Below are 13,507 nucleotides of genomic sequence, written 5' to 3'. Positions count from 1 at the left end.
GTAAAGCCATTGGCAGCGTAGCCGCCATCGTGAGCGGCGCCTGCGCCTGGGGCTGGGCCGTCTGCCCAGTGGTTCGCAGGCGCGTGCGGGTCGCTGGGCGGGATAGGGGCCGTGGAGCCGTACGCAGCGGGTCCTCGCGCGGGGTAGAAGGGTGCGTATGCGGCGGCCGACGAGTCCGTCGCGGCGCCGTAGCCGCTGGACGGGTCGCTGTATACGTCGTAGCCTCCGGCGGCGACACTGTACGACGGGTCGGATGCCGACGCGCCTGGACCAGCGGGGCTTGGCGCCGGCTGGTCTTCGTATCCAAAGTAGACGCCTGAACCCCCTGGGCCACTGCTGGCGGCGGCGGCGCCACCACCGCCACTACCAGAGGGACCCGCGCCGGCCGAGCCTGGCGCGCCAGAGTACGGGTCGTACCGGGCGTATCCGGCGGTGTCGTCGTGCGCCGAGTCGAACCTAGCGTGCGCAGGGGGCATATGCGGATGCGCGATCGAGTGGCGGTGCTGCAGCGACACTGCGGACACTGCGGCGCCGTTTGCGTGTGAGCTTGGTTGTCCGCCACCGCTGCAGCTGCTGCCATCGTACAGGGCGGTGCCGGGAGGCGGGAGAATGGGGTTGCGCGCTGCTGCGGGCGGGAGCATGCTCAATTCGGTCATGCTGCTGTGCCTCTGGAAACGCGTGGATGGCGAGACTTTGCCCGCGTGCATTCCGGATGAGCCTACTCCTACGCCTGAGCCTGACGCTGCGCCTGACCCTGGGCTCTCGGCATTGGCGCTGCCGTCCGCGACGAGCTGGACAGGGACGTACGTGTTCTTGGGGTTCTTCTTGCCAAGCTTTCCCTTTCCGCCGCCGCGGTTGCGGCGCGAGTTGTGGTTGAGCGGGACGTCTGCCGGGCTGGCTTTTCCAAGGACTTGTTGGTGGGCGTACTGCACTTGGGCAGCGGATGCGGCGAGCGACGCATGCAGCGCAATGAGCTGCTGCATCATCTGCTCGTTGCGCTCCGGAGTCTCGGCATGTACGGTCTGTGCGTGCTGCCGCAGGTTGTCCAAGCGTGAGAACGACTTGAGGCAGTGGCACCGGAATGGTCGCTCGCCGGTGTGTTTGCTGTGGGCACAAAGGGGCAGACGTGCAAGCCAAGGATGACAGGGGTCAGCACTCATCACGCCAGCAGCGCCGCCACCTCTGTTGCTCTTGCATTTTAAATGCACAACAAAAGGAACACTCACCGAACATGCCTAGCCAGATGCTCGCTGCGCGTGAACACCATGTTGCAGTCCCCAAATCCGGTGCACTGGAACATGGTCACCGTCCCGGACAGCTTTGAAGGATCATCGGAATCGAGGCCCGTCTCCTTTGCGCCAACAGCGCCACTCTTGGCGCCTTTTCGGTCCGCGTCCGCGCTCCCGCTTGCGCCTGCGCTGGCTCCAGATCCGGCACGTCCTTCTCTCTTGTGCTGAGACTTTGTCCCTGCGCTGGTGCTGGTGCTGGCGCTGGTGCTGGCAGCGGCAGACGCCGGCACCGCTTTTGCCTTCGCGCCACGCCTCTTCCCCGCGAGGCCTAACCCATTCTTCGCAGCGGAAGACGCAGTAGTGGCGGCTTCGGCTTCAGCTTCAGCTTGAGTTTCGGCTTCGGATGCCGCAGCCGCTGCAAAGGACTTGGTACCCTTGTTGCTCTTCCGCCGCTTGGATACTACTGCTGCTGTTGAAGGCGGCGACTGCGTGGGTGAGTCAGGAGTGGCAGGAAGCGCAAGCGCTGCAGTGTCGGACATGTGGGGGTGCTGCTGGTGGTGTTGCTGGTGATATTGTGGGTGGTGCTGTTGGTGCTGGTGGGTCTGGTGATTTGCACTGCCGATGCCAGCAGCAGCAGCAGCAGCGGCGTTGAGATCGGACCCGAGTCCGCCAGGCGGATATGCAGCGCCATGTGGCGGCGCGGACGCATAGCCGTTCGCGGCGGGACGGTAACCGGCGTAGCCGGCGGCGGCATACGGTGAGCCTGCGTTCGGCAGTGGTGGCTGATGTTGCTGCTGGTGGTGCTGGTGCTGCGAATAGTAGCCGCCACCTGAAGTTGCGCCGGGCGGGCCGTAGGAAGGGTACGGGTAGGCGACGGCGGGGTGCAGCGGCTGCGCGCCGTAGTGGGCATGATATGCCTGGTGATCCACACCACCACCTGCTCCTGCTGCAGTAGATGAATGGGTCTGCTGTGCACCAGCTGAGCCGCCGTAGGCGCTGCCAGCTTGATTGGACTGCGGGAAGCCCATGCGCGCGGCAGACGTGAAGCCGTAGATGCTCGAGAGTGAGCTTGGCGCTGGCGCAGCAGATTGCTGCGCATGCGGATGGTGTGCGGCTGCTGCTTGTGCGGCCATGTGTGCGTCATGCTGCTGCTGCTGCTGCTGCTGATGCTGATGTGCAGCTGCAGCCGCGGCGACGGCAGCAGCAGCGGCGTGGGCTGGATGTGTCATGCTGGGTGGGGGAGGATGCGAGTAGGAGGGCGCAGCAGAGGAGGATGGGCCATAGCCAGCGTAGTGATGGCTGCCCGCCGGCGGCAGCGGTGGCATGTGGCCGGCGTACATGCTGCTGCTGGTTGTGGTTTGCAGCCGCTGTCTGCAGTGCGCGAGGAATCAAGCAAAAGTCTGCCGTACAGACGCCGGGTCTGGATGAGTGCCCAGAAGGAGAGTGCGTGCGTGTCTGTCGCGATGGACGCCGAGGAGGCTGGTTGGCTGCGCCGCCACCAGATGTCCCTCGGGGCCTGATTCTCTCTGCTGCGAGACTGCGGTGCGTGCAGACTACGGCCACCAAGCCAACCACAGAAAAGCAAAGCAAAGCAGAGCAGTAGATGAGCGGCCGCTGGTAATGGCAAAGGGTTGGTATTACTGTTGAGCATGCTGTGTATGAATGAACATGGAGGGTTGCAGGCCAGCGCACAACACTGCTACAGTGCCGCACTCTCCACCAGCACTAAAATTGTTCACACGGGCGCAGTACCCACCACCCTTTCGTGCTGGCGGCCCCAGCCGCGTCAGTCCACCTTGTATATGGGATCTCTCCATCGACACTTGCTTGTTGTGAAGTTAGCCAGTCAGCTCGACGCCGTCAAAGGGATGGGAGAGGACGTCGTCTGGGGTTCCATACACCACTTGGTACCCGACTGCCGGCCGGGTTCGCCATCAGGCTCAGCGCTCAGAGCGGGGACTGGGGATGCTTTGCTGGATGCCGATGGTGCCCGCCCGGGTGGTGCCTGTCGGTGCCTGCTTGTGCCTGTCTGCTCTCTCCGCCCTGGAGATCACCTGTTGACATGCATGGCATATATAAGAACACAACACAATCCCACACACCACTTGTATGTACATGCTCCGTTCTTGCTGCCTTTCTCTCCAAAGCGTCTTGTTCCATGCCATGCCGCAGCTCGACTCTCTCGGCGGCCACATTTCTTTCTCCTGTCTATTTCACGCCCCACGGGAGCCTGCCAGGCGACGAGCTTTCGCGGACCCCCACCCATCTGTGCCGCCGCTGGCTGCCACCGTGCTGCACTCCCTATGTACGAACACACCCAAGTCTGCACAGGCACACTCCCTAGCAGCCACCCTGATGCAAAACCCAGGCAAACTCGCACCTCCGCCCAGGCGGAATCCAGAAAGCGGGGTAAAGGAGGGGAAATTGCTCAAATACCGGCCAGCCCGAAAGTCCGAGCATAGAAGAATCGGGGATCTTTCGAAAAGTCTCGTGGCTGGCTACAACTGAGTCTCGGGGGATTCCGAGTCTCTCGTCGCCACCGATGATCTTGAGCAGCGGAATAGTATGTATTAAGTGATTGGAGAGGGGCGACCTCTGTACGCCTCCAGCAGTGGTCCGTCCGCCCGCGCATTCTCGAGGTGTCTGGCGAAGAGCTACTCCAGCATCCAGTACCATCTGCGCCGTGGGTCATGAAAACGTGCCATCCAGTGGAGAGGCAGGAATGCTCGCGGAAGACATTTGGATAGATCCGCGAAAAGGCGTCTGTACTAGCACAGGGCTGCAAATTGGGTGCGGACGGGTGCCCATCGCCGCGGCCGGAGCAAGTGGCGGGCGGCCTTTCTTGCGTTCTCAAGCGCGCGGATGAATCCTCCTCCGTAGCTTGTGAACACCTGCACATACGGTGTGACAGGTCCTTCTTTCAAACCCTGGCCTTCAGACTTGCCTGGGACAATCTTTTCACCAAAATGTATCATGATCCGCGTCAGATAGTACTGTACACGTCGGGTCTCCGTTGCTCCCACAACGGCATCTCCTTTCGCACATTCTCCAAGAGATCCAAGTCCTGCTTTGCCGTCGCCACAGTGGGCAGGGTGAGCAACAGTCAGCATGCATCACCCATCGTGCTGGGAAAGACAAGCAACAGCAGCAATAGAGAAAGAGTAAACCCACAATGTTGGCGAGGCAGAACGACGGTTGGTACGGTTGCATATCGCTAAGTAGGCCAAATACAGTCGAGTCAGGTGAGTATTTATTGTCAGCCAAGCCTGTTCGCTCTTTTCTGGGTCGCTCGTCCGTTCCCGAACTGCCACGTCCAGGTCTCACTGACCTGCACTGCGCTATCACAGAGCCGTACGGATCGACGGCCATCGCATGTCCCCACGAAACGCGCTTGGTGCCTTCGTGCGAGCCTGTCCGTCGCACCGTGGAGGAAAGGGGCGTTGAAAAGAATGTCAATAAGGCCAGAGTTGCCGGGTGGCCCTCGTTCGGCGATACGGCTCCCGGCCTTCAACGACTCACCCACTTGCGCCGCAGCAAGGACGTAGCACTGCGTCTCGATCGCACGGGCACGCAGCAGGATCTCCCAATGCGCCGCACCGGTTCGCACAGTGAATGCAGACGGATAGGTAAGCACTTGCGCCCCCGCTTTTCGCAAGGACAATGACGGCTCCGGAAAGCGCAGGTCGTAACACGTCAGTAGCTGAAACAGTAGCATAAACCATGTCAGACGGCTAGGCTGGTCTGCGCTGTGCTACACTAGCCTGCAGTGTAAAAGGGCGTACCCCAAGCTTGCCGACCCTGCTGTCGACTGCGTCGGATAATGCTCGGCCAGGGATGGTGGTGTCACTTTCGAGGATCTTCAGTCCGCCCTTTATATCGACGTCAAATAGATGAAGCTGCATCCCATAGTCACCGTCAAAAGAAGCATCATTTGCGTCAGATAATGTTCTCTGTCCAGCGTTCAGCAACGAAATGTAGCCTGCCTTTCGATACCGTTGAACATCGTTCCCATCGCTCCCGATCAGCAGCTGCGTATTGTAGCATCTTCCTTTTCTATGTTTGTCATCTTGCACCTGCGCGTCCGAGTCTGAATCTGAAGGCGAGGACGCCGGCGGCTCATGTATTCCAACACTGATCTCCACACCATGCCTCCGCGCCGCATCGCGCAGCCCATCCACGAACGCGCGATTCTCCGCGCTGCGCGTCAGCGCCGGGACATGCGAGGCCGGAGCGATAAAATCGGTCGCTTCAGGTAGGAAGACGGCCGCCGCGCCTGCGGCCGCCGCGCGGGAGATGATCGACACGGCCGCGTTCAGGTTAGCGAGCGGCTGGCCCGTCGAGCACATCTGTCCGACGGCTGCGAGCATTTCGCGTGTACAATGTCCGCTGCCAATAGATCGACGAGTGTGACGCGCGCATGCAAACTGTTTCGGGGCCGCTCAAAATCAGCCGTAGCTAAGTGCAATACTGTCAAAGCCAAAAGATACGGTCAGCCGTTGGAATGTTGGCGTTGGTGTTCGTCACGTTTTGCATCTGCGACGCGTGAGTTGCGACGAGCATGTCACCGATTGACCCCATGAAGCGGTTACCTTATCCGCAATCCAACGTTCGACTCATACAGTCACCCAAAGAAGCACCCATAACCCCCCACTCTGCTCGTCTATGCTATCATTGTCTCGCTCATTGCAGTTGAATGGCCATCTGGAAGGGAGCGCTGCGCATCACTAAATTAAAAAACACACGGCGCAGATCTGCGTAGGTAGGGCGAAGGAACGGCATGCATGGCTCTTCTCCATCAGGGTCCTCGGTCACCATGCGAATAGACCATATCGCTCTTGGATTCCAAAAAGAACTAGCGCAAGCGAATGGAGGCCCTCGTGTGCTCCCAAACCCACCAGCAGCTGGAGCAGGCGACCCGCACGATCATCCCGACACACTCTACCCTCTCCCTCCGCTAAGCTCCGCCTGGATAGACAAGTTGATATTCCTCGGGACGGGTACCTCTGGCCAGGTGCCTGCGATCCATTGCATAACGCATGAGGACGTGGACGAGCGCGATGGCGGCTTTGGTGCGAACGTAACATGCGCTGCGTGCGCCGACGCGCTCAAGTACGGTGAGGCGAGCAGGAATCGCAGGAAATGCACGTCGGCTCTCGTGGTCGGTGGGAAGAGCAAAGGCAAAGGCAAATCCGCTGCACATGACGACCAGTGAGCAGGCTCATAAGAGTCCGTCTCGCGGCTAATCCAGGCACTGACACTAGCTCCTACCTGATGGCCCCAATCAAGACTTACCATCTTGATTGACTGTGGTCCGACCTTCTACTCCTCCGCGATCTACTGCTTCCCACGCTACAACCTGCGACGCATAGATGCCGTCCTTCTTACACACGCGCACGCAGACGCGCTCCTTGGCCTTGATCATCTGCGAGCATGGACGATCGGACACATGGTCCAGAAATACGTCGATGTGTATTTGACGCAGGAGACCATGTCGGTGGTCGAGAACATGTTCCCGTACCTGGTGGACCGATCCAAAGCAACGGGTGGGTCTAGCGTATTAACCCTACAGGGAACCACAACTGACGATCAAACCCATTCGTCGACAAGGCGGTGGCGGCGTCGGGGCCTTGCGATGGCACATCATCGACCCAAACAAGAAATTCACCATCGGGCGCGGTACCAACACGGTCGACGTCATGCCATTGCCAGTCTTACATGGCTTTGTCAATCGCAAAGATCCATTCGCGTTTGTCGGATTTAGAATCGCTGAGCTTTCTTACATCTCAGACTGCCATGAAATCCCCGACGCTACGTCGAAATTGGTAGAAGGCTCCAAGGTGCTCGTGATAGATGCGCTCAAATGTAAGTTCACGCAGCCCCGAAACTGGAGCCAAGTAACAGACTTGAGGCAGCTGACTGAACGCAACCGTCACTTCTCTTGCAGGGGAAAGGCACACATCACACTTCTCAATCGCCCAAGCATTACAGTACAGTCTTTCGATCCGTGATCTACGACTAGCCCTCCTTACAGATCTCACACATATGGTGGAGCACTGGGACCTGAGCGCCCAGTTGCAAGACTGGGAGCGGGGCATGCGAGATGCTGCTGCACTTGTGCTCAAGCGCGGAGAACTCCTGCAAGGACGGTGGTGGTCTCCATACTGGGATGAGAATGCCAGCGAATACGATCGGCATCTCAGCCTATCGCGGGGGCCACCACCAGCTCTGCCAAGTGGAGATATTGCATCGGTTGCCCTTCCGATATTTCGCGTCGCATATGACGAGCAAGCTGTGATCTTTGAGAGATAGCATTGCAAAAGGGAATGTGGGTCTCCATTACTACATGGTTGGCCCGTACCGAGGCCCCGTGACTGTGTGTCGTTGATCCCAAAAAGTATGGCTACAAGAAGAGGATACGACCGCGGGAGCAGTTGATAATATCCACAGGTGTCCGAAAAGGAAGCGAGAAAAAGCATGTAAAGTGTCCGTGGCTCGATGAAAGGGTGCGCATGGTGATGGGCAGGGTGGGAGAGGTATTCTCTAGGGGTTAGAGGCGGCGGAGCTCTCAGTGTCCATCAAGTTTGAACTGGACTCAAGCTTGATAGGTAGAGTGGGTGATAGCATAGGGTTGAGAGCGTGTGCATTCAGAGCAGGTGTTGCATCGTTCGGCTGTGGCGGTACTTGTGACAGCGTGGCGGCTATCTGCCCTGGCACAGAAGCCATAGAAGTGCTGCACCCGTTGGCTGTGCTCAATGCGTCGCGCGTCGCGCCGCCAGGCAGAGAGAGAAGGAGCGGCGTGGTCCCGCCCTGCTGACATTTATCGATGGTGGCTTGCAGGTGCGCAGCTTGCAAGGCTGCTCCGCCGAAGACTGCTCCACTCTCCGGTAGCCTAGATTCCTGCATCCCATTTGGCTGCGATACCACTTGCGCATCGTTCCCATTCAGGAAAACCTGTTGGTGTGGGACGTTGACGATTGATGGAGTGTACGGGAAGGAGATGGCTTGTAGCACGTTGGACACTTGCGACGGAGCGACGATGGCCTCCTGCACAGTCTCCTGGGGATCCGACATGGTGGCATCCATCTGGAACGGCGCGACATCGTTCGCTGTCGAAGGGAGATTCGCATGATCCCTCGGCTCTGCATTCGCAGTATCCGTCTGCTGCTGGGCTTCCATGATGGAGATCGGGCCATCTACCGTCTGCAGCTCGAGGATCTCGAGGTTGACAGCATGGTCCAGCTCATGCAGCTGGTTGCCGTGAACATAATGCGCAATGACGCGCAGGTAGCTGCTGTCTTGTGTGGAGGATGGTGTGCCCAAGAGGACTTGCCGGTCATTCTCGTCTTCCCAGCGAATCCACAATGGCAGAGTTGGCGCGGAGAAGACGGCGCGAATATTGGACGAAGGTACCTGTGGATCCCAGATCCTCAGATGCCAGCGCCACGTAGCCCCTAAGTAGGCCTGCTTGGGCACCCCCGCTATGCGCCTGCGGAACTCGCGGAACTCCCAGCCTCCCACGGGGAGCTTGCGCGCGTCAACGATCCAAATGTGGTTTCCCCTCGACTTGGCCTTCTTGCCGTCTTCGTTGTACCGAGCGATCAGTTTCTGGGTCCAGAGATACTGCTTGACCTTCTTGACGCCACACTCTGTTTCGCTCACGCCTCGACGATAGATCTCAGCCTGAAACGCATTCGTGAATGCTTGAATACGAAAACGAAAGGGCCGGAAGTCCGGCGATTCTTCGAGCCGCGCCATCTTCTTTGGCATGAGCGACTGGTGTATCAGTTCACCGCGATGATCTTTGGCATCGACTGAAAAAGAGGTCGACAGCGCAAATGTCAGTCTGCACAGCCCAATTAATTGACAGCACGACATGCTCACGATTAGAGCAAAGCTCATTGAGAAAGTCCCAGAAGATGGCATCCAGCCGTTTCTTCAACTCCGATCCAACTTGTGACGCTGCACTCGGCTCTTTATCGTCGCCGACAGCAGCACCTCCAGTGATCACTTCGGCGGGCGCACCATCTTCCTTGGGGTTCAGGTTGAGCTTCAGGGAAGACTCGGCAGCCAGCAGCGGGTCCGATGGTGGCCTAGCCTGGCCGTTCTGCGCGTCGGGTGAAGGCGCTAGCTGGTGCAACGACGAAGAGCCAGACTCTTCCCAGTCCCATGTGTCGTCACGATCGTGATCGTGGTCGTCACCGCCGTCATCATGATCGCTCCAATCATCGTCATCCGCGTGACCATCAAACTGTTCATTTCTCGCCGCACTCTCAGCGGTGTGACCTTCTTGCGACAGCTTGAGCTGCGGCACATGAAAGGCAGGCGAACTGCTCACCGAGTCCGCACCAAACACGGGCTGGGGTGTTGTCTGAAAAGCTTGATTTGGAGCAGCCATCATGGCCAAAGGGTCTGTCTGCGTCATCTGAATGGTACCAGTAGTGCCATCCAAGCCTGTCGGCAGCGACGACGTGATGCGGACAGGAGGTGTGGATGTCACGCTCGCATTTCCAGCAACGTTAGCGCTCTTGCCAGCAGGATTGAGATTGCTGGGTTGCTTTGGCGCATGCGGCGGTACCGCGGGAAAACAAAAAGGACTTGCGACTGCCGGAGAGGTTGTGGCGGAGGGCTGGGCGCTCGCCGAGTGCGGAAAGGCGTGGGCGACGGGTGAAACGAGCTGCGAGGCACCACTGGAAGATATGGATGCAGGCCCAGGTCCAACCGATGAAGCCACGTGGGACTCGAGAGGGTTCGGCGCAGAGGCAGCTTGCAGCAATGTGATTGCTGACTGCGGGGGATTCAGCGGCTGCAGAGCATGCTGTGATGTAAACGTCTCTGTACTCAAAAAAGGCGGTGCTGATGGCAGTGGGAGCGGAGGCTGGATGTGCGTCCCATCTCTGGCCCGCAACGTTTTGAAAGGCTGCATCATATCTTCTTCCGGAAGGACTGGTCTCTTCTTTAGTGTTGTGGGGCTGTCATCTGGCGTCTGATCCGGCACACTGACCACGCCTACATCGTTCATAGGCGGGTACTCAGCTCTGACAGTTGCCAAACTCCGCGATCCCAACTCTCCAATTTGAGCCAAAGCCCGCTGCAGGTCGCTGAGGCAGATGCTGCTGTCTGTATGCTGACCCTGCTGGAAGTGGGCGCGTGCACTGTTTGCCAAGGTCACAACGCTGTCGAGTAGCTGCCCAATCTGCCCAATAACGCCGCTACCAGCTTGAGCAGCATCTGCCGGAACGTTCGTCGCTGCGCGAATAGGTGTCTGAGGCTGCGGGGTGCTGACTGGGAAGGACTTCACCATCGCAGATAAGGCCGCATGCATAGCCGAAATGGACGCGCCAGGCGCCTTCATCGCATCGACAGCTCCCGCTGGCATCTGCATGCCACTAGATGGAATCTGCCCTGACGATCCTGGGGCAGGCACTCCATTGGAGGTGGCTACATTTGTGACAGGCGCATCATTTTGCTGTCCTGGTGTAGCCCCTGGCACCATCCCTTGCGACAATGCTGAACTTGGAGCAGAAGCGGGGACTGATTGTAAGCTATGGGACAAAGAGTTGGACATGTTTTGCTGCTGCTGTTGCTGATGTTCATGTTGTCGCTGCTCTTGCTCCTGCTGCTCCTGCTGCTGTTCCTGCTGTTCCAGTTGATGCTGCTGCTGCATCTGTTGCTGCATTTGCGCTTGTGTCTGCTGCTCTTGCATCTGGGCCTGTTGCTGCTGCTCTTGTAGCTGTGCTGTTTCATGTTGCTGTTGCTGTTGCTGCTGCCGTTGATGCAACTGCGCTTGGGCTTGTGCCACATCGGCAAATGAGCGTCCTATTTGCAAAACAGGAGCTGCCGAGGAATTGTTGGCGATCGCAAGGCTTCTAGGAGGGTCGAAAGCTTGCTGCATCGGGCCAGCGCTCCCGACGACGGAGGACTGACCGGGACTCATGACGGCAATGGAAGCGATCGCTGGACTGGGGTCTGCAGAGTGCGGTGCCGACCCATGAGCTGAAGCCGGGGCGCTGTGGATCTGTTGCTGCAGAGTCGAAAAATCCTGCTGCTGTTGCTGCAACTGCATATGCATATGCATCTGCTGCTGCTGCTGCTGCTGTTGTTGTTGTTGTTGTTGCTGCAATACTGGAGATACACACGTCGAAGCGGAGGAAGGTGCAGAGCTCAGCGGAACGGTCTGCAAGCCAGCATGAGTCGGAACAAATGCCTGCGTTCCTATGTGATTGGGCGACGCAGGGAACGAGCCAGTCGCGGATGTGGGCTGGAGCACGTTGAGGTCGTTGAATCCGAGCCCATTCGTCCCTGGCGGCATGCCCGAAAGTAACTGATCTTGCAAGCTCTGTTGCTGTTGTGGTTGCAATTGCGAATGTAATGCTTCTTGTTGCTGTTGCTGCTGTTGTTGAATCGCTTGCGCGCTTGCATCCCCGAGGGTAGTCGCGGCTGAAGCCTCGTTCCTACGGATATCCGCAACAGCTTGAGCAAAGCCGGGAAACTCATTGGCGGCCGCAATGAATTCCTGTGGTGTGAATACCGGCGGGGTGGTGACAAAGGCGGCAGACACCGGGTTGCTCGCGTACGCCCTTTCTGGGTTGGTCAAACGATGGGATGTTGATCGCGGTCTTGGCAGCCCGGCGATCGGCCTGTCCTTGGTCGATCCGCTTTGACGTCGACTCGATGCAGCGGACGTGGTGCCCGAGCGCGAGTGATCAAGCTGAGGCGTCGGAAGCCCTTGGACGCCGTTGTCATTGTTTCCGGTGTTCAAAATGTCGTCGACTGGGGAGATCAGTGTCGAACGCTGGAAATTACGCAATCCCTCCAGGTCCAGCGACAAGCTCGGTCTATGCCCGAGGGCATGCCGGAGCATAGTTGTTGGCTGCTGCAGCTGTTGATGACTGTTCTGCATCAGGTCTATACGAGACACGGACTGCGTCGGGTCGAGCTTTCGCAAGTCATCCGGTGGAACGACCCCTTGTGGAATAGTAGCTAGCCCCATCGGCTCAGCTTGCGCAAGCGAGAGCTGCTGCTGCGCCGCTTGAGCCATATCATGGTGCTGCTGTTGCCCATGTGATGGTTGCTGGAACGCTAGCGCAGACGACGGCGGGGCCGCTGCGCTACCAACAACGTCCTGCCAGGACGAGAAAGGGCCGCTGCCTTGTTCAAGCGAAGTGTTGACGTTCGCCTGTGCTTGCGCCAGGCCGGCCGATGCTGGTGCACCCACCGAGGAGGTGATGATGGACTCTATTGAGGATTCCACTTGTGAAGCTTTTACCGCCGCAGGGTAAATACGCGGCGGTGCTCAGGCCGGGGAGGGGGGGTTAGGTTACGTTGGGTGATCTTCTTTACGTCCCGAGGGAAAGGAGAAGAGGAGTGAAGCTGTCAATCACTTCTTCGTGATCTGGGGTCTTCTCGTTACCTTTCAGAAAGGCCCCCGCCTCGTACGGATGACCGTCGGCTCCTAGATCGGCTCGCAGCCACTCACGTAAAGGGTTCTCGCACGCAAATTCGTCTGTTTGTCCTGGACGAGTACTGGCAGTCTTGAAGCTTTGGATCGACGGAAACGAGAGTGAATGTGGGCTTTCATCAAAGTTGGAGGATGATTAATGCGATACTTCAATAGAGCATCGAAAAGTCCGAGCCGGGGAAAGGGCAAACGCTGGTAGCTACCGTCATCAGCAACTGGAAACGGAGAGCCGCGACCGGCCCAACTCAGCGAGCGCTGAAAGGAGCACAACGCTGGACTGTGGCACCACCCGACTTTTTTGGCTGTTGATAAGAATAAAAAAAAGTCGGTACAAAGGATAAAAAAGAGGTCTGCGCATCGACTGCGCCAAAAAATAAAAAGGAAAAGAAAAATCTGGAGCAGTTCCGCCCATGCGCCCTCTCTCGGGTAGTCATTGGATCGTGGGCTCAATGCTTTAGAGGTCCCGGCGAACCCCCAAACTCTGGGAAACCACAGTTTTGAGCACAATTGCAGGCTCTTTTTCTCACTGTCCTTCTGCTGAGATTGCCCAGAGTAGAACCACGACGCATTCACGAGTCGCCTCGGAGCCATAATTCCTTTGTGGAACACAGTCGGTCGCACCATATGAGTTTCACATGAAGTATAAATTATGACACAATGGCACAGGATAGCATAAGCAGACTTTCCCCATGAGCGCACGCGAAATTGCGATTACTAGCCTCAAGCAGCGCTGCAAAAATTCCCCGCCTTCCTGCGTTCACCGATGAATACATTATGCATACGGTGCATGTGTGATGAGAACTGGGCTTTGATCTGGCCG

General features: G+C 58.2%; 5 protein-coding genes across 5 annotated transcripts; 2 read left to right on the top strand and 3 right to left on the bottom strand.

The window, feature by feature from the left end:
- On the bottom strand, positions 1-2,723 carry K437DRAFT_47309 (uncharacterized protein; the record flags this gene model as incomplete). Its single annotated transcript, XM_013384781.1, has 2 exons — positions 1,227-2,723; positions 1-1,104 (listed from the first exon to the last, which is right to left on the bottom strand). Coding segments are annotated over exons 1-2 (2,447 nt in total), but the record flags the coding sequence as incomplete, so codon positions are not given.
- K437DRAFT_47308 (uncharacterized protein) lies at positions 2,724-3,895 on the top strand. The gene has a single exon (XM_013384780.1). It carries the CDS (start codon positions 2,879-2,881, stop codon positions 3,689-3,691), a length of 813 nt encoding a protein of 270 aa, XP_013240234.1. The 5' UTR covers positions 2,724-2,878; the 3' UTR covers positions 3,692-3,895.
- A 295-nt stretch (positions 3,896-4,190) lies between these two features.
- Positions 4,191-5,705, bottom strand: K437DRAFT_259956 (putative NIT2-nitrilase). The gene is made up of 6 exons (XM_013384779.1): positions 5,213-5,705; positions 5,012-5,125; positions 4,749-4,929; positions 4,558-4,639; positions 4,401-4,443; positions 4,191-4,293 (listed from the first exon to the last, which is right to left on the bottom strand). Exons 1-6 carry the CDS (start codon positions 5,594-5,596, stop codon positions 4,213-4,215), a joined length of 885 nt encoding a protein of 294 aa, XP_013240233.1. The 5' UTR covers positions 5,597-5,705; the 3' UTR covers positions 4,191-4,212.
- Positions 5,706-5,717: 12 nt separating this feature from the next.
- K437DRAFT_259954 (uncharacterized protein) lies at positions 5,718-7,796 on the top strand. Its single transcript, XM_013384778.1, has 4 exons — positions 5,718-6,437; positions 6,516-6,772; positions 6,837-7,091; positions 7,174-7,796. The coding sequence occupies exons 1-4, from the start codon at positions 6,043-6,045 to the stop codon at positions 7,536-7,538; spliced, it is 1,272 nt and encodes a 423-aa protein (XP_013240232.1). The 5' UTR covers positions 5,718-6,042; the 3' UTR covers positions 7,539-7,796.
- A 374-nt stretch (positions 7,797-8,170) lies between these two features.
- On the bottom strand, positions 8,171-12,267 carry K437DRAFT_265174 (uncharacterized protein; the record flags this gene model as incomplete). Its single annotated transcript, XM_013384777.1, has 3 exons — positions 8,171-8,180; positions 8,218-9,040; positions 9,111-12,267. The coding sequence occupies 3 exons, from the start codon at positions 12,265-12,267 to the stop codon at positions 8,171-8,173; spliced, it is 3,990 nt and encodes a 1,329-aa protein (XP_013240231.1).
- Between the last annotated feature and the right edge of the window lie 1,240 nt (positions 12,268-13,507).

Source organism: Tilletiaria anomala (assembly GCF_000711695.1).
Source record: "Tilletiaria anomala UBC 951 chromosome Unknown K437scaffold_151, whole genome shotgun sequence".
NCBI lineage: Eukaryota > Fungi > Basidiomycota > Exobasidiomycetes > Georgefischeriales > Tilletiariaceae > Tilletiaria > Tilletiaria anomala.
This window is presented reverse-complemented; position numbering and strand designations above follow the sequence as displayed.